At 38.7% G+C, this 23,117-nt stretch overlaps 5 protein-coding genes and 1 pseudogene across 8 annotated transcripts in view; all 6 read left to right on the forward strand.

Annotated features, from left to right (window-relative positions):
* The window catches only part of LOC136265156 (uncharacterized), a 32,134-nt gene extending 25,816 nt beyond the window's left edge, over nt 1-6,318 (forward strand). Inside the window, exons 3-5 of one of the 3 annotated variants that reach the window (XM_066059969.1) lie at nt 1,981-2,100; nt 2,279-6,158; nt 6,209-6,316. In XM_066059969.1, coding sequence (XP_065916041.1) covers nt 3,397-6,158; nt 6,209-6,227 — 2,781 coding nt within the window. In that variant the 5' untranslated portion in view covers nt 1,981-2,100; nt 2,279-3,396 and the 3' untranslated portion in view covers nt 6,228-6,316. Of the gene's footprint in view, nt 1-392; nt 916-1,980; nt 2,101-2,278 lie in introns of those variants that run through there. The other 2 variants (XM_066059968.1, XM_066059967.1) reach the window with 2 other exon arrangements.
* Nucleotides 592-3,178, forward strand: LOC136263912 (uncharacterized). Its single transcript, XM_066058535.1, has 3 exons — nt 592-915; nt 1,981-2,100; nt 2,279-3,178. The coding sequence occupies exons 1-3, from the start codon at nt 592-594 to the stop codon at nt 3,176-3,178; spliced, it is 1,344 nt and encodes a 447-aa protein (XP_065914607.1).
* A 1,006-nt stretch (nt 6,319-7,324) lies between the features above and the next one.
* Nucleotides 7,325-16,289, forward strand: LOC136265161 (uncharacterized). 2 transcript variants are annotated; one of them, XM_066059982.1, is made up of 7 exons: nt 7,325-7,591; nt 7,639-7,755; nt 7,805-7,961; nt 8,012-9,608; nt 9,858-12,941; nt 13,002-13,647; nt 15,850-16,289. In XM_066059982.1, the coding sequence occupies exons 2-4, from the start codon at nt 7,744-7,746 to the stop codon at nt 8,788-8,790; spliced, it is 948 nt and encodes a 315-aa protein (XP_065916054.1). In that variant the 5' UTR covers nt 7,325-7,591; nt 7,639-7,743; the 3' UTR covers nt 8,791-9,608; nt 9,858-12,941; nt 13,002-13,647; nt 15,850-16,289. The 2 variants fall into 2 exon arrangements, with proteins under 2 accessions (XP_065916054.1, XP_065916053.1); XM_066059981.1 differs by having other exon boundaries at nt 9,858-13,647.
* Nucleotides 11,282-12,332, forward strand: LOC136264696 (E3 ubiquitin-protein ligase TRIM71-like). The gene is made up of 5 exons (XM_066059474.1): nt 11,282-11,357; nt 11,432-11,724; nt 11,777-11,906; nt 11,950-12,069; nt 12,124-12,332. Exons 1-5 carry the CDS (start codon nt 11,282-11,284, stop codon nt 12,330-12,332), a joined length of 828 nt encoding a protein of 275 aa, XP_065915546.1.
* A 2,896-nt stretch (nt 16,290-19,185) lies between the features above and the next one.
* LOC136264697 (abl interactor 1-like) lies at nt 19,186-20,286 on the forward strand. The gene is made up of 4 exons (XM_066059475.1): nt 19,186-19,293; nt 19,339-19,495; nt 19,546-19,809; nt 19,892-20,286. Exons 1-4 carry the CDS (start codon nt 19,282-19,284, stop codon nt 20,284-20,286), a joined length of 828 nt encoding a protein of 275 aa, XP_065915547.1. The 5' UTR covers nt 19,186-19,281.
* Nucleotides 20,287-20,638: 352 nt separating this feature from the next.
* LOC136265165 (tripartite motif-containing protein 2-like) lies at nt 20,639-22,999 on the forward strand (annotated as a pseudogene).
* Nucleotides 23,000-23,117: the final 118 nt, after the last annotated feature.

Genomic DNA, 23,117 nt, shown 5'->3' on the forward strand with positions numbered 1-23,117 from the left:
TACAGCTCATAGGAAGTAGATATCAGCCCTAAAAACGTATGGCGTATTTAAAAAACATTCGTACCCAGGTCTGTGTGGTATTAAAATCTTCCCTCTCTAATGCGATTGCGAGATATAGAGCAAGAATCACTCTTCGAGACGCCATTCGATCGAGAAGCCATACAGATGATAATATAGAATTGTTTAAAATTCCATTGCTTTAGCTCACAGGACTAAAATGCATCAAGTTGTATCACACTAAACATTAAACATAACTATTGTTCACTGAAACTCGGGTTTTAGACTTCCTTCATTATGCACCTATCAATGTAACGCCCCACTACCACAGGTACAGGCTGAGGGTGGGAGAAAGTTGGGGTTGGTAGGGGAATTGATAGCCCGATTGCCCCGAGGTAGTGGGGCTTTGTATTTACCTTGAAAATTATAAAAGAAATTCACTTGTATCGGATAGTCAACCATCAGCGTACTCCAGCCGTACATATCACAACCCGCAAGCGTATCCTCAAAGTGCATTAAAATGCAATGACTGGCAATCACGTGAGATAATTAACTGCGCACGCCTCGTTTTTGAATGCAGCTGGCCTGGTGGCGATGTGTGAACGAAGCGAGGAACGAAGAGAAAGCAAGAGTGCGCTGGTGTCTATCAGCACACCTAGTGGGCTAAGAACAAGAGTTGTGAGATATAGTGGCGACGTCTCTGTCCTCCGTTCTGCAATTCTAGAGAGCTTTAAGGATATTTTGCAGTGCAGCCAGAGTAGTGTGATATTGCAAGTACGAGATGACAGCTGGGGAGAGAACGTGTTTGTTGATGTAGTTGGCTTGGACCAGGAAATTCCTGACAGAGCTGTGATGAGGATAATGGAAACAATTCAGTCCGAGGAAGGTGCAGCCAACAATCTTTCCACCGCACAGTCGGTTAGTAGCTTGTATATAAAATAAATTAGCTAGCTAAATAGCTATTTTTTCTTGGTGCATTTTGTCATGATAGGTAGGCAAAAACTATACTTGCTTGAAAAAGATTGATGTTTGTCACACAGTGCATGTTGCTGGGGGTAATTAGATGTATACAATACATTCCTGGTATTAAACTACATGGTATGCAAGTGCTGCATGTACACTGGCTTGCTCTACTTGTTATTGTGAAGCCTAACAGTGATAACCTGTTACTGCTAATAGCACTCTTATCCACCACACTCTAATCTGTGCTAAGATGGTCTGTAAAACAGTTTCAGCTTAAGTCTAAAACTACAGAATTGTACGCTTAGTTTTAGTTGACAGACTGATTGCTTCATGCTATATATATAATTGAGGCTTAGCTGATAAATTTTACTTATAGTTGGAAGTTCTGAACAGAGCTCAATACAGCCCACCAGTCTAGACTCCGGCTCTAGAGTATTGAAATGTATCTGTGAAGAGTTTATCTATTTGTTAAAATCTTTTATCTTCACCTACATTTGCTTGCATATGGTTTGTTGGTTAATTGCTGACAGTGCTATAGTTAAATGCATAGGTTGTGATTAATAGCTATTTGATTAGCTGTGGTACCACCCAACCGCAACATTGCACTTGCTAGCAAGAGTCAATTTGTTTGCCGTAGAGCTAATAGCCAGGTTCACCCTGTATTCCGCAGGATGAAAACTCGTGAGTATAGTGAATACCACGTCCCTTTACTGGCAATAAACCTCATCGTGAACAAGTTAACTCTTGCAAGCAAGTGCAATGTTGCACTTATGTAGTTATCATACTGGTATCTATAGTTTTAATAGTTTGCACTACTAAATATTAGCAATCTTTTGTTAGCGGTTAGAGTATTATGATATTGTTCTAAGCATTTATATACATGCATTCATGCATTGTTAAGTTGCAGCTACTTACTATCTTGTATAAAGCATGCATAGTGTTACTAAATTTATATTGCAGAATATGTATTCAATCTTTCCAGTGGTAAAATTATACATAGTATCTATATTTTGTGTACAGGTGGCCTTTAACCATCCTCAGGATTCTGGTGCGGTTGCAGCAGCCCCTGGTAAAACTTCTACCCAACTCCAATTAAGCTTATCCAAGTCTGGTGTTTCGCTTTGCAGAGGCACAACACAGGTATATCATACGTATAAATTTTACGTAAAGAATTTAATTCAGTCTATATTGTTGCTGCAAAAGAACACACACACACACACACACACACACACACAAAAACAAATGTATGCTTATTCCTGTTAAGTGCATGTAACAGTTGCATTGCATTTACATTCTGTATGTTTTATACCCTATAAAGGAATCTAGCATTCCAAATGTTGAGATGGCTAGTCCAGGTCTGTCTGATGAAGACATCAAGCAGAGAGCCCTTATTTACAAGAAGGAATCCATACGACCTCTAACTGAATATCAAATATCAGTAAATAAAGCAGCTCAAGAAATTTGCCTACAGAATCCCGTATATCTTTCAAGTCGTCAGAAGCTCTTGGATGCGGCTAGGAGTAAAGTAAATTCAAGCTACTCATTTAAGAAGGGGAAAAGCCGCAGTAACAAATATTGTGGAGCTGTAGAGTCCACTGCTACAAAACGGCCAAGGCTCACTTTTGATGCTAGAGTGGAACGCATGAAACGGTTGGAAGAAGACATACAAAATTTAAAGGAAAGAATATCATACAAAGAGAAAAGAAGACAGATGGCTGAAAATGTGAAAAACTACAAGGCTTGTGACGATATTACTGAAGAGATTGCCAGTTTGTCCAAACAAAAACGAGAGCTAGAAAATGAACTGCTGGTTTTACAGAAAAAAACTAAAAGATCGATGTCCTACCATAGCAGAAATGTTGCTTCCAGTCAGGAGTCAGATGATTCCTCTAGTAAAACCAGGCGTTTGCATAAATCTTTGAAACCAAAGGAATCTAAGGTTGTGCTTGAAGTGTCAAGTGTATATAGTGATGACAGCAGTAGTGCAGATACAATCATACTCTCTGACAATGAAAGTTCACAAACATCTTCCAGAGGTCAATCATCATCAAATAGCCAAATGTCCTCTGGTGATCAGACTTCTTTTGTTGATGAATCACCTTCGGTTGACCAGACATCGTCCACTGAACTCATGTCTTCCACTGACCAGATCTCTTCTGCTGGCCAGATGTCTTTTGTTGGTCAAATAACTAACCAACAAAAAGATACACTTTTTTAGCAGAGCCTCCTTGTACTGGTATTGCCGGTACAGGGAGGCCTCAGACTGACTTTGTTAGTACTTACCATGATTATGTTAATCTTTCACTATCGGATTATGAAATACTTTCTAATCGTGTAAGCATAAGTAAAATTAAAGAATTTAACCTTAGACAATACTGTTTAGCTAGAACACAATACTGTAAAAGCCACCACCATAATTGTAAGGAATGCCCTAAAATGATAAAAGCTGCAAATATTGTAATGGAGAAAGGCATCACTCCTCTTAAATCATTATTTCAGAGCTGCTTTCCAGGCGTAACTTATCATACTCCAAATGTTAAGCGTAGACTGTTACAAATGCCTTTAGCTGCCTTGCTAATCAAGATAAATAAAGATCCTAAAGTGTATGTGATGGAACTCAATCCAGGAGTCGACTATGAGAAACTCATTGATATTTGTGAATCATCTAACAGCTCTGCTACTAGTTCAAAAACATTCTCCAAGATTGACCTTCAGAATTTGTTGTCCCTTGCTCAAAATGACCGGGAGAGAGAACTAGTTAGGTATGCAACATTCAAAGCTTCTGGACTTACACCATCATCAGCCAGGCGCTGTTATGGGTTTGAAAATATGACTGAGCGAACTGCTAGGGTGGAGGCTTGTATTGAAGAGTCTCTGCATATTCGAGAATCAATCAGAAGTTTAAGTGAAGATCAAGAAGCTGCGGTAACTCAGTTATACATTGATGATTCAGATATTGAGCCTGACTGTTCACTAGAAACTGCCACAGAAGATAAATGTTTTGTTTTTGATGAGCTGCTTGTAGCATTAGTTGAAAGTAAATTTAATTGGTTTCATTTAGTTGACCACATGCTAACAAAAGCAGATTGTGATGATGAAAAAGGTATTACAAATCAACTGTCCCAACAGTTTCCAAAATTGTTAGAGAAATGTTTGACATCTGATCATAAAATGTTGCTACAGCAATCATATCAAGCATTTACCAACTATAATAATACCCATCGACATGAGGCAGAAAGGAGTGTGGATGCCTTAAATGGTTTTATTGTGATAGACTCAGAAAGTGAAGATCCTGATGAGTACATTGGCCTCAAAGATGCATTTAGTGAGAAGGCAAAGGCTATTGTAGCAAAACAAAGGAAGACCATTCAACGAAGAGCCCAGTACTTAATAAGTAAAACTATTGCTAGCCGAAACTACCTTAGGAAGAAGCAAAGTGACCGTGTGAAAACAATTGTAAAGGAGTTTCCTACTATTGGAAGAGAAATCGAAGATTTTGTGAAAAGTTGCAATGTTGGGGCTGATGCATGGCGCAGAACTGGTGTGTTGACATTTGATGGGAACATCCGTGTTAAATCAAAAGCCACTTTTGGAAGGATACGTGATCATTTAATCAAAACCTTTGGACGAAACTTTGCTTATGGAACTGTAGTAGAGCTATGCGTGGCAAGGAACAAAAGAAGAAAATCTGCTGAACGTTATAAAGGCTTGGCCAAAGTCACTTGTAGACGTGCACGAAAGGGGTTCATGCTCAAGTTTAATCCCGACGCTCATTGGAGTGCAGCCTTTTATGCTGGTTTAAACTACCTACAATACAAGGATGGCTGCAACATTGTTAATGTTAACAGAGATGATGCTGCTGGATTCCGCTTAGATACGATGGCTACTCATCGTTTGCACAAGAGCCCAGTAGTGCAAGATCATGAAGCTCTAACGACTTATACAGACTATGTTAATCCTTATACCTCTATTCTGCAGACTACATCATATAATTTTACAGCCACAGATACTACTGCAGAGATGTGTACAGGTGTAGTTAAGGCAACTGGTGTTTTTCCAAAAAACCCATTTCAACACAGTGCTGATTTAGAAATGCTAGAACTAACACCAGAATTCAAGCCAATGTTCTTCAATCCTAGTACAGATATTAGAAAACCAGTTGAATGTTTTCGGGTAGATGGTGCCAGTGATGAAGGCCCGATTCATGAAGAGGTTCAATTCATATGGACAGAGAGACATTTGAAACGGTCAACTATTGCATGCCTTGTTACAGCAAGGAACAGTGGGTCCAGCTATTTAAATCGCGTTGAATTACAAAACGGTTGTTTAGCATTAGCACATGCAAATTTATTCATTCCATCCACTCTTGGAGGAACATGCATGGATTCAAACACAGGAAAGATCAATAAAGAAAAATATGAGCATAATATGGAATTGGCTACTAATGTTTACGTAAACAGAGTTAATGATGCTCCATGTGGAGACACTGTCATACATTTGTACAATGGAGCGAATTCTTCAGAACAACAAGTAGTCCGTAAATATTTTCTACAATATTGTAAGGGTACTAAGAAGCAAAAAGAAGCATTAAAAAGAGAAAGGCCAGAATTGTACAACTATTTTGACACTGTGTGGCAGTTAAAGGAAAGGCATAGCATTAAGGGACTACCACCCCAATACGCATTTTTTCTTGTTTGCTGTTTTGATCCCTCTTGTTGTCATCCTGTGTGCAGGAGTGAGCAGAAGCACATGCCACCCTGGTACAGTGGAGGACCACTTATCACGCACTTACCACTGCCTATTCCTGACCCTGACAGACCATGGGGTAATGTTGATTGCACTGAATGTAAAGAAAATTGTACTGGTCATTATTTGCCACCTAAGTCATCTATTCAATCACAACTTTTGCCAATGAAAAAGCCTCCTTCAACAGTACTTAAGGAAAATTTTGACCAGTTAACTTCATACCCTCCACCCGAGTCCCTTTGTTCTGAAATTGCTAAAGAAACCTTGCTATCAGTAAGTGATGTCACTATATGGTTCGAACACCTACACACAATCAAGGAGAACCGCAGAAGAGGTGCAGTAAAGGCTGCTGAAACAAGAAGAAAAAACAAAGAACGTAAAACAGCTGTAGCCACTTACCACTGTGCAGTTTGTTATGAAGAGTTCCAGGAGTTCACGGATTCCGTAGAAAAGTGGATAGGCTGTGATTTATGTGACAGATGGTTCCATTTTGTTTGTATAGGTATTGTGGAAGAGCCTGAAGAATTTGTATGTGAAGAGTGTAAATAGTTGGTGTGGCTTAATGCAGAGTGTGTACATCTTTTATCATTAATGAAATTTTTATTATTGTTGAAAAATATCTAACCCCCTCTAAGCTCCACATTCCCCCAGGTATATACTAGGGGTATTGTCGGGATTTGTAGGGGCTTTTACCAGCTGTACTCCCCCAGTAGGTGGGGCATTGTAATTTTCAGGAATACAAATCCCCACCTTCCCCCACCTCAGCCCGTACCTGTGGTAGTGGGGCATTACATTGATAGGTGCATTACGAGACAGTGAAGGGGGTGTGGCCCGCACCTCGTCACTTAAACTATTACTGTACGCCTTTCGTGTATACTTTCTATTATATTCTTCAGCTGTTTACCAGCTAAGAGTCGACATAACAAGGCTTGTAAGCTATTGGAACACACTGGTAAATTTCGAATTGAAAAGGGGTGTGTCCCTTCCGTACGCGATTGAAAAATAAAAAGTGGGATACTCCGTATACTCAGCACTTTAATTGGAGTCGACCACGTTTTGTCAAGCGTGTGTTTTACTCGTGTTGAGATTTCGCACCGCTTCGTTGCAGTAAACGGTCACACTAGTGGATTTATCTACTCGTCAAAGGAAAGTGGTATTGTTTACTGTATTGTTAACTGTATTGTTAACTAATTGTTTATTAAACTTATTTATGTAATTGTTTATTGCCAGTTGATATTACAATGGGTTTCTTTATTAAACAATCATGTACTGTTGAACGTATATTTAAGAAGTAGTCCATGTGCATGGACATGAAAAAAATCATGAAACTAGTGGGGCAAAAAAATTATTAATTTTCAACAAGTAGAATAGGGATCAAAGATTTGATTTTGAAAAAAACTGCGTAAACAAGAAGTAATAAGGATGATAATCCACAAAATTCTATGCATCATCAGTTCAAAGCAAGTTATTTGAATAGTGTACACTCAATTTGCGATTCCTATTTCAACTTGTGGTTAAATTTTGTTAAAATGTTGAAATAGGAATCGCAAATTGAGTGTACACTATTCAAATAACTTGCTTTGAACTGATGATGCATAGAATTTTGTGGATTATCATCCCTATTACTTCTTGTTTACGCAGTTTTTTTCAAAATCAAATCTTTGATTCCTATTCTACTTGTTGAAAATTAATAATTTTTTTGCCCCACTAGTTATATACTACGTATATGGTATATAATATCTATGACAGTCTGTCATAGGAGTGATGTCAATGAGGCTGATAGTTGGTCAAATGGTACAATATCATATCAGTGTTTTCTTTACATTGTACAGAGAAATTTGATGAAGTACAAGCATTGAAGACTGAGTTGTCTAAAAAACAACATGTTAGTGTGCTTTAATTGGAGTTGTAATAATTTGTAGTAAACTACAGGAGGCTACAAATAGAATACAGTCCGTCTATGACCTGGAGAGAAGACAGCTTGCCAAATTGTTAGTTGAAGAACGTACCTGGTACTGTACCTTAATTAGGGACTATATGGGAGTGATGGTGAGTATCTACATCACTTTACATCATATGACATCATGTGTGGTCATAGAATGTTGGGATGTCTATGGTTGGTGATTTACAAAGATTACAAGATATTTCACAAGAGTTGTCTGTTGCTATTGAACGGCCTAGTGTTCTCCCTGAGAAATCTATTGATTATTTAGCAGAGGCATGTCCTTTGGCTGCAGTAACTAGTGATTTTCAAGGTAACATTTTTGTCTCTATACATGTTGTGATTTGTTTACTTGTGTTTTAGATTCTCTATCACTTGGCATGTCACGATCCCAGATTAGTGGCAGTCTTACTCCACAGCCTGTCCGTAGTGCATCATCAACTTCAGGACTATCACGACGATCACAAAGCTTTGATCATATAGATGATCCAGCTAACTTCTACTCTGAGATTCCTTACACATTACAAACTACGGGTCAGCCTGTGTCACCATTAACTGTATCAAGTACGCCCCCACCACCCCCACTTCCTGTTTACAACTCTGCCCCTGCGCCACCCCCACCCCCAGTGCACAAGCCATCACAATCATCATTATGCAAAGATGAGGTGTATGTGTATCCTGAGCAGCCATCACCACCACCATCAGCAATGACAGAAAATGGTGTACCCCCTCCTCCTGTAAATGCCAGCCCTGGCTGGCGGGATGACTTGATGACCAAACTTCGTAAGAGAGCAGAGAGTGTAGGATCCCCAATACGTCCCAGCACACCAGTAGAAGAGCAACTGTATGTTGAAGTTGAGCCACCCAGTTTTGTGCTCTCTCAGCGTTCCATGTCTGTTTCATTCCCACCTCCTCCTGTTCCTAATAAAGTCCCACAACCAATGACACCCCCAACTACACACATGAGGAGATCTGATTCTCAAGTACCACCACCAAAACTGCCCAAGCCATCCCGGATGAGTGTTGCTAGTAGTTACCAAGACAACAGTGACAACGAGGATGAGAGTCCACTAGCTAAGGCCCTTAAAGGTGCCAAACTGAAGAAAACTGTTAGTAATGACCGCTCTGCACCAAAGGTGTGACCCTGCTAAATAATTATATTATTATTGTAATGTAATCCATTTTGGTAAGGTTATAACTGGATGTAAACCTTCTGAGGTTATTTTTGTTGTCATTGTATGTACTGTCCAGATTATCACTGCTCTAATGTTAGTCACTATTACACTGTAACATCACTTAATTGTGTGACCTTTTGTAATCACCTAATCATGATAACCTACACCGCCCCCTGAGCTAGGATTCGCACTCTGAATATCCAGGTAGTACGAATCATCACTCTTTACATCACTTTGTTTGGATGGGGATTTTCCCCACCCAAACACAAAAGGAGCAGTCACATAATAACTACATCCAACAATGCAGATAAAGAAGATGACTGGTCATCTTGCGTGTGCTATTTGTTGCGAGCTGTACAAGAATCCTAAATATCTCCCTTGTTTCACTTGTACGTTTAACGAAGGTAGAGGAAAAGTCACACAGGAAGAAAAGTTGCATTTCAGGTATTCGGAAATCCCCAGTAACTGCACAGCATTACCATATTTCTGGTGTACATGAAATTTACACATTTCCTGAAGTAGTATGGGTGCAATTTCCATGACATTTCCTAATAGCAGGATTGTCTTGACATTTCCTAATGCAGGATAGATGAAATTTACTGACATTTCTAAAACACAGGAAAGATCAAATTTTCAGAAATTTCTTGACATTTTCTGCATTCAGGATAGGTGGTGTCAACATGCAAATTTCCTGTCTAGGAAATGACATTCCCTAAGCACAGTATGGTACCAGTGTGCATTATCCTCTCCAGGACAAATGACATTACATGGACATTTCCTAAATGGTAAGAAACAGCATAAGTACTTTACAACTAGCTAGCTTACCTACTTTAATAGAGTTTGCAAAATGTATAAGAAACCTATAATTTATTACCAAGATACTGTTTCATTGTGGGTTTGGGTAATCACATTTCCTGTTACTGTAGCAAATGTCCAGTAAATATAATAATTCTTGAAATTTACATGATGTGTCCTTGACCAATAATGGAGTCTATAATGTAATGTATATATATATTACATTTCCAAATGCACAGGTTACACAGAGACCTTATCCAAATCTGTAAAGTGATACAGTAATCAGGTATGACAACAGTAATTGGAGTGACAATCTCAGACTAAACTGTCACTGCATGTCATGTGTCCTTGACTAAGGAAATGTCAAATTTCTGGATAGTGTAGGAAATCTACTTTATGCCATGTGTGAGTCGAAATTTCATGTAAATGTCAAATTTCTGAATACATGCAGGAAATCTAGCACATCAAATTTTTGGCAGAGGAAATGTCCAGACACATGAAATTTCCAATGTTTTAGGAAATGTCACATTTACCATAAAATTATACAGGTTTACTCTAAGTTTGATATGGAAAATTGAACACTGACATTTCCTGTACATTTCCATACTGATTTTTGGTCTGGAAATGTCACTTTTTTCCGGGACAAATTCAGCATTGCTTGTCCCGAGTCTAGGAGAAAGACCATTGTACCAGCTGGAGGGGTAAAAGATTTTCCAAACAACTTTTTCATTAACCGCCTCTTGGATGAAATTTCTCTACAGCGTAAGGTGGAGGGAGAAGCTAGAGGAAGCTAAATAATAATATGACTTTTGTGTTAGGAAAGACCCAGTGGAAGTTCTGTACCTTGACTGTAGCGCCTTCCTGTGTAGCCGATGTACTGACACCACAAGTACAGTAGAGATTATCAAGACCACAACATGATGCCACTCAATGAGGTGCAGTCTAAGAAAGAGAACGTCACTGTAAAACCAAAAGCCAAGTTTGCTTTATGCCAGGAACACGAAATAGAGCTGAATTTTTATTGTGAAACATGTGAGCAGTTGGTGTGTCACTACTGCATCACAAAGGATCATTTCCAACATGAACATGATACTGTGAAGAAGGTGGCTAACAAGTATCGACAACAAATGGATGACATGATGAAACCAGTAGAGAAGATCGATGATTGAAGGACTGTCAACTGCTCACAATAAAGTACATGGTGTAAAAGATGAGATTAGAGCTAAAGCTACCAGTGTTGACAAGGAAATTGATGCATATTATGAAAAAGTACAGCGACAGTTGTTCCAACGATTGCAGCAACAAAAAGATGATCTAAAAACAGAGTTGCATAAAGTGTTGGGACAGAAACAGAAAGAAGCTTCCCTCCATTTGGAGAAGATGGAACATTCCCAAGCAGAACTAGAGAGTGTGAAAGAACTAAACAGTGCGGTGAAGAGAGGGTCAGACCAAGAAGCATTGTTGATGAAGAAACAAGTGATGGATAACGTGAAGAGGTTGAGTGAACTCTATGGCAAGTTGGGAATTGATCCAGTGGAAAGTGTTGCTGTAGAATATGAGTGTGTCAAAGAATTTGATTAGTCATTTCCACAATTTGGTAATTTAAGCTGTAATTTGGTGCACCATTTCCGTTGGAAATTCCGATGCTGTAAATTTACCTAAAATGACTTTACAAGGAGAGAAAATTAATTTCAACATTGTCACTAATCACATCTGCCACAATAGTCAAGCACAGTCCAGTAGGGGAGATGTCATTGCAGTAGAAATGAAGGATAACAAATTAAAGATGGCAGTTACTCAGCATCATTTATAGCCAATCATGTGGGAGAACTAAGACTGTCAGTTACTATTAACAAACAACACATTAAGGGAAGTCCTTACCTTGCGAATGTGTACAGAAACTATCGTGCAATGGATAAGCCAAACAAGATTGTTGATGGAGGAGGGCTGAAACAACCATGGGGTATTGCATTTGGTAAGGATGGAGTATGGGCTGTTGGGGATGGCAGTAACCATTGTGTGTGGATGTTTGATAGTCAAGAACAACTAATTAGAAAGATTGGCAGTAGTGGAAATGGTAATGGACAATTTAATAGTCCACTGGGGGTAGCGATGCCCATTTGTATGTCACTGATCATGTTATAACCACAGGGTACAGAAGTTTAATCCTAATGGAGACTATTTGCTTCAGTTTGGCAGTAGTGGATCAATAGATTTTCAACTAGGACATCCCTTAGGTATTGTAGTTCACAATGGCAGAGTGTACATTGCTGAATATAGTGGTCAACGTATTTCAGTGTGGTGGTCAGTTTTGTCAAACAATTGGTTCAGGTCATTTATCCTATCCTTATTACATCACTGTGACCAACAATGATCAGTTGCTTGTTGCTAATCGTTATCACCACTGCATCTCCATATTTACACTAGATGGTGCCTATGTGGGCAAGTTTGGTGAATGAGGAGCCGGCAGGGGTCAACTGAGTAGTCCAACTGGTATTACAACAGATAAGTATGGCTTCATCCTTGTACTAGAACAAGGAAATTGTCGTGTATCTGTCTTTGACAAAGATGGTGTATTTGTGCACTGCTTTGGATCCAAAGGCTCTGCTCAAGGACATGAGTTTTCAAGTCTTAATGGAGGATTAGCTATTAGTAATGATGGTAAAATCTATATCGCAGACCGTGATAATAACAGGATCCAAATATTTTTCTGACTAGACTGACTAACACATGTAGCTTGTTTGTATAGTGTGCTCAATTGTCTCTTAGGCATATGCAGACCTTTAGGAAATTTTATTTGTTCATTTTGTATATTTCTAATGATATTTCTCTTATCAAGAATGTACTGTGGTAGCATATGTTATGTGGTCATCAGTGACGGATCTAGAAATTTTCAGAGAGGGTTTCAGATTCTACTCAACTTCAGCCTAGCTGTAAGTCGAAGACCAAAAAAAAAAAATTTATCATACAAATTGCAGTAACGTAGGTGGACATGTTTTGGAAGAGATCATGTCCACCAGAAAGATAAAATAATTATCTTGATCATTTATTGTACAGTAACTGCTTGTTACATTGTGCTTTGTCCGCAACTACTGCACGAGATTTCAAATCTTTGCGATATTTTGCAAGATTTAAAATAATTTATGGCAAGATTTCAGAGCTAGTACAATCTTCAGTGTCCAGAATGCTATTATCACGTGATCCTTAGTATTCGCAACTACTAGATTTTTCAGATTTCAGATTTTAACTAAGGTTGTAAAAGATTTCAAAGGAGTTGCGGACCCATCGCGAGGACTAAAGAAAGGTTTGATTCGATGGAGAAGGTGAGTAAAGATTCCAAATTTTCAGTGGTAGAGTCTATACATTACGCCAATTTGTGCTAGGTCTATACACCTGGAGCAAACCTGGGAGTCATGTCCGCGCCTGCATATCCTGCGTTCCAGAATCTCGATACACTGCAAGAATCCACTCCTAGCATTGAAACAGAAGCCATAATTTGTCGCCTATCAAGTTAGCCAAAACGGATATCACGTCACTAAATGAGCAGGCAAGCGATTTGATTGGACGCACCAGTTTTCGGTAAGTTCGCACAAGTACACAATGCCAGAGTCCCCAGACCCTTCCTGTTTGCGAAGGGGCGGCCGCGCCAGACTAGTACAGTACATGTTAGAGATGGTACATGTGACCACTTGGCCATGGTGAGCTACTATCACAACCACTACAGTCACAGTAAGGCTATCTCTGACACCTAAAACTGTAGTACCATTAACATGAACAACCTCAAACTGGAGATTGAACTGTTGATGAAGAAACTTCAGAGTACAGGAATCATGGCTATGGTACGGCCCTGTTCAACAAGAATGATACAGAAATATGGCTGTAATCTCATCAAGATGAGTGTTCATGACAGATGTCTATTTCTTCATAGCTCTTTGAAGGATGACTACACGGTCTCCCTGTTAATGGAATGGGAATGTTGTCTATGTCTTATTGGTCATTAGTTGTGCTTCCTTCATCACCATCATTAAGGTGAGTTTGTAACAATAAGAAATATCCAAGGGGGTCACCAATGCCCACACAAATATCAAATTGTGTTCGAGATTCTAAATATTTATAAATACAATATAATTTTTATAGTGATATTTACATTCTGCTACTTGTGCCCTACAGTGGAACCTCAGTTATCCGGACCCCACTTATCCAGATTCTCGGTTAATCGAACTACGGAAATGACTGCTCTGACTGTTCTATTGGGGTAGTTGATAATACAGTGAGTTCTTCACTCTGTTTCAGAGATATGGACTTTTCAGACTTATGGACCACCTCTGGTCCCAATAGATTCGGATAACTGAGGCTCCACTGTACAATTTTACAGTGATATTTACATTCTGCTACTTGTGCCAAGGAGAGTGGCTGACACAGCCTAGGGGACCACAGGAGCCTTAGTTTACAGAGACACAGGTGTACTTTGCAAAATCCAGTAGGCAATTAGCTAGCCAATCCCCATCCTGGTTCGACTGGAAGTCTTGTTCAAAGCAATCTTGAGTCCTTTGTTGTGGCTCAAGTAAAGATTTGTGTGACTCAAGACTCACTGCATGACTGATTGCATGTCCAACTGGGTAATTGAGTTTGTGAATGGATGGAAACAAAAATAATCGGATTTTGCATAATTTCAGATTTCAGGATTTCTAAATATCTAATGGATTTATTGGATTTCTCAAATAGTGTACGAGAGTCCCAAAGTGTTGGTAACCCCTTGGATATAATTTTAATAATAAGACTTTTGAAAATGTTACTAGGTGGTTTACTTGTATCAAGAGTTAATAATACCTCCCCTATTATTAACTCTTGCTTGTATGAATAGCTTTTAATGGTGAAAACCTCAACAGTTTTTGCGTGTGATAAAATGAACAGTCTTTGTTATTTTTAACTCTCTAACCACCACAACTACCATATGGTGGTGTCAATATATAAATGCCCATAACATCACATTCTAAACACTGTGTAACTTCAGTTGTAGCTCCTACACTTATCCTGTAGCGGACTTGCCCTTAAGTAAACAGGAACAGGGATAACTGGTCTCTCGCACACCATCACGCAGTTAGATGATGGAATTGCCTACTATCGGAATGTCGATAACAAACATTGTAGATGATTCTTTGAAGTGATAATGGCACTACTAATGAAGAGAAACAGTAAGGAGAGGGATTATATAGGTTGGAGTGGCGCGCTGCTACTTAGGGCACAAGTAGCAGAATGTAAATATCACTATAAAAATTATATTGTATTTATAAATATTTAGAATCTCCAACACAATTTGATATTTGCGTGGGCATTGGTGTGGACAGACATACATACATACATACATACATACATACATACATACATACATACATACACACACTTTTCGGTAAGCAATTTCAGGAAACTAGGTCTGGTGCACACTACTGCCAACCTTCAGTCGTGGGCACACAACTGGTTTAAAAATTACACACCCTGTGCACTAACACCATCAATAATATCACTGATTTAAATACAGAACTTGCCCATTGTTCAACTTTTAAAACCCCGTCACCACCAAATTTGTAGAGGCTCCAATCTAAGTACTGCTTCTAAACTGCTATAACTTACAAACCATACCATACAATCCTATAAAACTATACATCTATTTACTTGCTACGCCTAACACTTATACCTGTGAGCACTCTAATAGAACATACACCTGTGGTGTGAACTGCTTTCCCAGTAGGCTGTACCGGTGTTGTAGCAACTGAAAAATCACAGCTCAGTCCTTGTAGACTACCAGAAATTGTGTATTACTTTGAGTTCAAAGGCTGATTTTCAGGTGATAGTTTTGTGTAAGAAGCCCAAACCTCATGATCCCTACTATATACCCTTAACGACATGCATGACAACTGTATACGTAATATATAGACAGTAAAAACACTATTCCTTGGTAGTTATATGTAACTGACTAAGAGAATTAGGATTCCTTGAAAACCACAACTTTAGTACGACACTCTACTGATACAACTAGCTGGATGCATATAGACAGTGTTGTATACTACAGTTAAAAAATGTTATTTCCAAGCATCCATACATGAAGATTCAGCTACCAGGGGCATTGAATTATTGTTGGCAATTTTTTGTGATGCTAATAAAAATTATATACATCGAACATACATTATCTATGCAGAAGTTCAATGTTGCAATCATTAATATCTGTTACAGGCCAAGATGGATTACTGTTAATGGAACCATGTATCGTCCTGGGTGCTATGTGGTTTATGGTTTTAAAAACATTTTACCACAGTTTGCTGCAGTAAAGGAAATCATACTACTATGTGGAGAGCCACTTCTTATAGTGATATTGTGTGCAGACTGTTAGGTTCACTGAACATATACGCTGCTTTGTCATAAAAAATGATGCACATAGATATCAAAAAGCTCTTAGGATACCAGAACTGATTGATTACTATCCATTACATTCACATACTACATTTTCACAAACAGATTATAACTCCTACCTTTGTTTAAAATGGAATATAGAAGATACTAGTTGTAATGCACTTGTACAGTAGACATAAGAAGTAATATACATGCATGCATTGTTATTTTAGTTTTTGCCATTGCTGTTTCAAAGACATCAATGTTAGTTTTGACAACACTGACGTTGAAGCAACACTCACTTGTTGAAATATAGAAATCATGTTGAAACAACGTTCCTCACATTGTTAATTCTAATCATGTATGTTAAAATAACATACTGTGGTTATTTCAATGATTACCAATCAAAACAACATTTCTTGATTTTGCTAGAATAACAACTGCTGGTTTTTGTTTCATAGCCATTTTTTACAGTGCAGTACTGCTGTACTGTATGATAATCTAGCTGTGTATCTATGAGTAAAAAGCACCCTACAACGTACATCATTCCACAGTTGAATGTTGTTATTTAGACCTTCACAGAAATATTTAAAGCCTAAAAGTTTCAAAAGTTATAAGTTGAAATTGTTAGAATGATAATTATTATTATAGGAGCTTAATACACTTGAAGGTGATGGAGAAGCAAATTTGGTCAATGTCATGACAAAATGGAGCAATTTATGAGGTTTAGCAACTCTACGTTGTATAATAGACAATTTGTTTAGTTATAAACTGACTGTGACTTCAGAGTACTTGATTATCTGTTAAAGAACTAGTCACAGTAGTGGAAACATATGGGTATCAGCTGCACATGATCAAATTTTTAGTGTTTTGAAGTATAACATAATTTGCAGTCTCATGGCTTAAACTACACTATAGCTGTCCAAAATTAACAGTAGTAGAGATGAGTGGAGAGGGCAAGTAGACTCACCAGTGTGTGGAGTGCACATGCACTCAGCATGTATAGAATTCTCCAGCTAGGGGGCTCTGGTGGCATACTCCTCTGTAGATTTTTTGAAAATTACTTTCACAAGATTGAATCTAGAAGCTATTTTTTACCAAACATGGGTACAAGATGAATGAGTTCAGTTGGAAGTAATTTTAATTTAAAAACAGAACTATACAATGCTTCTTGTTGGATTTTAAGAAACTGTATAATAGTGGCTTGTCAAAGAGAATAAAGAGTGTATAGTTAATTGAATGTAAGGTCAAGAAGAATATTTAAAACGCAAGATATTCTACGCTTAAAGTTGAGCTTCAAGGGATTTGATAGTGCAAACTCCAGAGGCTACTATAATTATTTAGATAAATGTATGTAGCATGGGATTTGATCAAGTAAGGGAAAAAATAAAAACAGCTCTCAGATGTTGCAGTCTTGTGAACTTTATAAATGCTATGAAATTCACAGGTTATATTGTTTTACTTGCAATAGAAGCATTTCACTGACCCAAGAATCAAGTTTATAGCAGAGTCTAAAAAACTTAAACTATTTGACAGAAAAAGTTGTTTTCAGAATAGATTTTCAATTAATGATGAATTTGGTACATCAAAGGTATAAATCTTTCTAAAGTGATTGGTATATGGCAGGATGTTTGGTACAATGGTGAGGGTAGCAGTGCACAGGTCTAGAAGAATAGGTTCAATTATACACTCTGGTAACTTCTTGAAAATTATAATGATGGATGTTCTATTAGAGTAGTTGACTGTTCTATTAGAGTATTTTGATTTTAGCAGCTTCTAAGGTAAGACTTGCTCCAAAGGTATAATTTTGAACCCCTCTTAGTAATTCTTGGATAAGATTAGCTATTCCCCTTGCTCTTTCCATCTTTTCATTGCCCATACATGTGTATAAAATGCAACTGCACCTGTACTACAGCTTCTAGAAGCTTCCTAGCTTGCTCATTGTAAATTTTTTGGAGGGGGGGGGTGCTACAGCCCCCCAAGCACCCCCCTAAATCCGCCCTTGTACTACACTACCTACACCTACAGAGTATATATACATTGAAGCCTTAATGCATACATCATACAGTATAACTGTTATCATACAGTATAGTAGAAACCACAGGCCCGAGCGCTATTAATGGGATCTACTGTTAGGGACCTTAATGTTTTCCCTTGTTGCTGCTATTTCTATTAAGAGATGAAGGTGCTACGAGTAATCACGTGATGCGCAGTTCAAGTCTACAAAATGAACACTCCAAACAAAGATGACCAGGAAGCACTTAATCCAGTTAAAGCACCACCATGTTTATGCAATATGAAAAAATAGCACTCTGGTGTGGTCTCAACCTGAATACAGCACTAGCCCACACACTCATGCCATATTTTCCGTATTGCACTCATGGCGGTGCCTTTACTTGTATTTATTGTACTTTGCATGAGGACATACAGTACTGTTTAGCTACATAACTACCGTATGAGTCATACAGTACAGATATGCAGATGATTGGGAAATACAGTACTTTTGGGCAAACACAGTACAGTTATCAATTATCATGAAAACTACCCCCTAATCCAGACAGCATGAATGATCATGTGTGCAAAATTGTAAATTGTTAAACTAGGCAACTACCAGTTTGTTCTACAACTAGAATTAGATTATGTGAACACTTACTGATAGCGTGATCACTGAAAATTGAAGTGGTCCAGGCACTTGAGATGAACTCTCCAGGCAAGACAACCAGCAAATACAACATAACACTTAAATTACTAGTGTGTACAAAAAGTGAAGCACTTGGGAGGGTACCTCGACACAATCCAAGTGCTGTATTTTTGTACACATGTGTGGCAGTGCTTTAGCATATTGTAATCTGATGAATTGTGCAGACAAACTGGAACAACCAGGTATTGACATTTTGTACTTGGAAAACCAGCTGAAATTTTAAAGCGGATGTTTGACGTACCACACGTGTTCAGTTTATAATTGATGGCGTAGTTCATTATACTGTACTGTATATTGAAGTTGACGCACAAAAACGTTAACAGTTACCCAAATAAAATCTGCCATACAGGAGTGATGTCAATAAGGCTGCTAGTTGGTCAAATGGTACAATATCATATCAGTGTTTTCTTTACATTGTACAGAAAATTTTGATGAAGTATGAATTAATTGGAGATGTAATATTTGTATTATTAATTACAGGAGGCTACAGATAGAATACAGTCCATCTATAAAGACAACTTGCCAAATTGTTAGTTGAAGAATGTACCTGGTACTGTACCTTGATTAGGGACTATATGGGAGTGATGGTGAGTACATCACTTTACATCATATGACATCATGTGTGGTCATAGAATGTTGGGATGTCTATGGTTGGTGATTTACAAAGATTACAAGATATTTCACAAGAGTTGTCTGTTGCTATTGAACAGCCTAGTGTTCTCCCTGAGAAATCTATTGATTATTTAGCAGAGGCTTGTCCTTTGGCTGCAGTAACTAGTGATTTTCAAGGTAACATTTTTGTGTCTGTACAAGTTGTGATTTGTTTACTTGTGTTTTAGATTCTCTATCACTTGGCATGTCACGATCCCAGATTAGTGGCAGTCTTACTCCACAGCCTGTCCGTAGTGCATCATCAACTTCAGGACTATCACGACGATCACAAAGCTTTGATCATATAGATGATCCAGCTAACTACTACTCTGAGATTCCTTACACATCACAAACTGTGGGTCAGCCTGTGTCACCATTAACTGTATCAACAATGCCCCCCACCACCTCCACCTCCTATTTACAATTCTGCCCCTGCTCCACCCCCACCCCCAGTGCACAAGCCATCACAATCATCATTGCACAAAGATGAGGTGTATGTGTATCCAGAGTAGCCACCACCATCATCAACAATAGCAGAAAATGGTGTACCCCCTCCTCCTGTAAATGCCAGCCCTGGCTGGTGGGATGACTTGATGACCAAACTCCGTAAGAGAGCAGAGAGTGTAGGATCCCCAATACGTCCCAGCACACCAGTAGAAGAGCAACTGTGTGTTGAAGTTGAGCCACCCAGTTTTGTGCTCTCTCAGCGTTCCATATCCATCTCATCCCCACCTCCTCCTGTTCCTAATAAAGTCCCACAACCGATGACACCTCCAACTACACACATGAGGAGATTTGATTCCCAAGTACCACCACCAAAACTGCCCAAGCCATCCCGGACGAGTGTTGCTAGTAGTTACCAAGATAATAGTGACAGTGAAGATGAGAGTCCACTAGCTAAGGCCCTTAAATTTAAGGTGCCAAACTGAAGAAAACTGTTAGTAATGACTGCTCTGCACCAAAGGTGTGACCCTGCTAAATAATTATATTATTATTGTAATGTAATCCATTTTGGTAAGGTTATAACTAGATGTAAACCTTCTGAGGTTATTTTTGTTGTCATATTGTAATGTACTCTCCAGATTATCACTGCTCTAATGTTAGTCACTATTACACTGTAACATCACTTAATTGTGTGACCTTTTGTAATCACCTAATAATGATATGACCCACACCAAACCCTGAGCTAGGTCTGCAAGGGTTCACAGCCTTAATATAATGTATCCAGGTATTACAAATCTTGTGATCAAATCATTTCGTTTGGCTGGGGATTTTCCCCACCCAAACGCAAAAAGAGCAGTCTGTGCACGAGATTTATGGTAACCGACTGCAACAATGGCTGCGAAGCAGATGAAGAAGATGGCTGGTCACCTTGCGTGTCCTATTTGTTGTGAGCTGTACAAGAATCCTAAATATCTCCCTTGTTATCACTCGTACTGTGAAGCGTGTTTGACGAAACTACAGGGGAAGTCAGCGGACAAATCCAGCATCGCTTGTCCCGAGTGTAGGAGAACGAGCGTCGTACCAGCTGGAGGGGTAAAAGATTTGCCGAACAACTTTTTCATTAACCGCCTCTTGGATGAAATTGTTCTACAACGCAAGGTGGAGGGAGAAGAGGAAGCTAAATGTGACCTTTGTGTTAGGGAGGACCCGGTGGAAGTTCTGTGCTTTGACTGTAGCGCCTTCCTGTGTAGCGTATGTACTAATAACCACAAATACAGCAGAGAGTGGCAAAAACACAACATGATGCCACTCAATGAGGTGCAGTCTAAGAAAGAGAACGTCACTGTAAAACCAAAAGCCAAGTTTGCTTTATGCCAGGAGCATGAAATAGAACTGAATTTTTATTGTGAAATATGTGAGCAGTTGGTGTGTCACTACTGCATCATGAAGGATCATTTACAACATGAACATGATACTGTGAAGAAGGTTGCTAACAAGTATCGACAACAAATGGATGACATGATGAAACCAGTAGAGAAGATGATTGAAGGACTGTCAACTGCTCACAATAAAGTACATGGTGTAAAAGATGAGATTGGAGCTAAAGCTACCAGTGTTGACAAGGAAATTGATGTATATTATGAAAAAGTGCAGCGACAGTTGCTCCAACGATTGCAACAACAAAAAGATGATCTAAAAACAGAGTTGCATAAAATGTTGGGACAGAAGCAGAAAGAAGCTTCCCTCCATTTGGAGAAGATGGAACATTCCCAAGCAGAACTAGAGAGTGTGAAAGAACTAAACAGTGCGGTGAAGAGAGGGTCAGACCAAGAAGCATTGTTGATGAAGAAACAAGTGATGGATAACATGAAGAGGTTGAGTGAACTGTATGGCAAGTTGGGAACTGATCCAGTGGAAACTGTTGCTATAGAATTTGAGTGTGTCAAAGATTTTGATCAGTCATTTCCACAATTTGGTAAGCTTTATATCAGTCCCAATATTTCTGTTGTGAATTCCGAAGCTTTAAATGTGCCTAAAATGATTTCAAAAGGGGAAATGGTTAATTTCAACATTGTCACTAAAGATCGCCATAATCATATCTGCCACAAAGAAGGTAGTGATATTACCAGTCAAGCACAGTCCAGTAGCGGAGATGTCATTCCAGTAGAAATGAAGGATAACAAAGATGGCAGCTACTCAGCATCACTTATAGCCAATCATGTGGGAGAACTAAGACTGTCAGTTACTATTAACAAACAGCACATTAAGGGAAGTCCTTACCTTGTGAATGTGCACAGAAACTAACGTGCAATGGATAAGCCAAACAAGATTGTTGATGGAGGAGGACTGAAACAACCATGGGGTATTGCATTTGGTAAGGATGGAGTATGGGCTGTTGGGGATGACAGTAACCATTGTGTGTGGATGTTTGATAGTCAAGACCAACTAATTAGAAAGATTGGCAGCAAAGGAAATGGTAACGGACAATTTAATAATCCACTGGGGGTAGTGTTTGATCCTGATGGCCACTTGTATGTTGCTGATATTGATAACCACAGGGTACAGAAGTTTAATCCTAATGGAGACTATTTGCTTCAGTTTGGCAGTATTGGATCAGGACATGGTCAACTGAACCATCCCTTAGATATTGTAATTCACAATGGCAGAGTGTACATTGCTGAATGGAGTGGTAACCATATTTCAGTATTTCAGTGTGGTGGTCAGTTTTGTCAAACAATTGGTTCAGGTCATTTATCCAATCCTCATTACATCACTCTGACCAACAATGATCAGTTGCTTGTTGCTAATAGTGGTCACCACTGCATCTCCATATTTACACTAGATGGTGCCTACCTGGGAAAGTTTGGTGAACGAGGAGCCGGCAGGGGTCAATTGAGTTATCCAACTGGTATTACTACAGATAAGTATGGCTTCATCCTTGTGTTAGAATATGGGAATTGTCGTGTATCTGTCTTTGACAAAGATGGTGTATTTGTGTACTGCTTTGGATCCAAAGGTTCTGCTCAAGGACAGTTTTTATCTCCTTATGGAGGATTAGCTATTAGTAATGATGGTAAAATCTATGTCACAGACCGTCGTAATAACAGGATCCAAATCTTTTCTGACTAGACTGACTAACACATGTAGCTTGTTTAATTGTCTCTTAGGTATATGTAGACCTTTAGGAAATTTTATTTGTTTATTTTGTATATTTCTAATAATATTTCTCTTATCAAGAACGTACTGTGGTAGCATATATTATGTGGTTATTACTGCTTACTTAAGGACACTAGTTTTGTTAATTTATATTTGAGCC

Source organism: Dysidea avara, chromosome 8 (assembly GCF_963678975.1).
Source record: "Dysidea avara chromosome 8, odDysAvar1.4, whole genome shotgun sequence".
In the NCBI taxonomy this organism is placed as follows: domain Eukaryota; kingdom Metazoa; phylum Porifera; class Demospongiae; order Dictyoceratida; family Dysideidae; genus Dysidea; species Dysidea avara.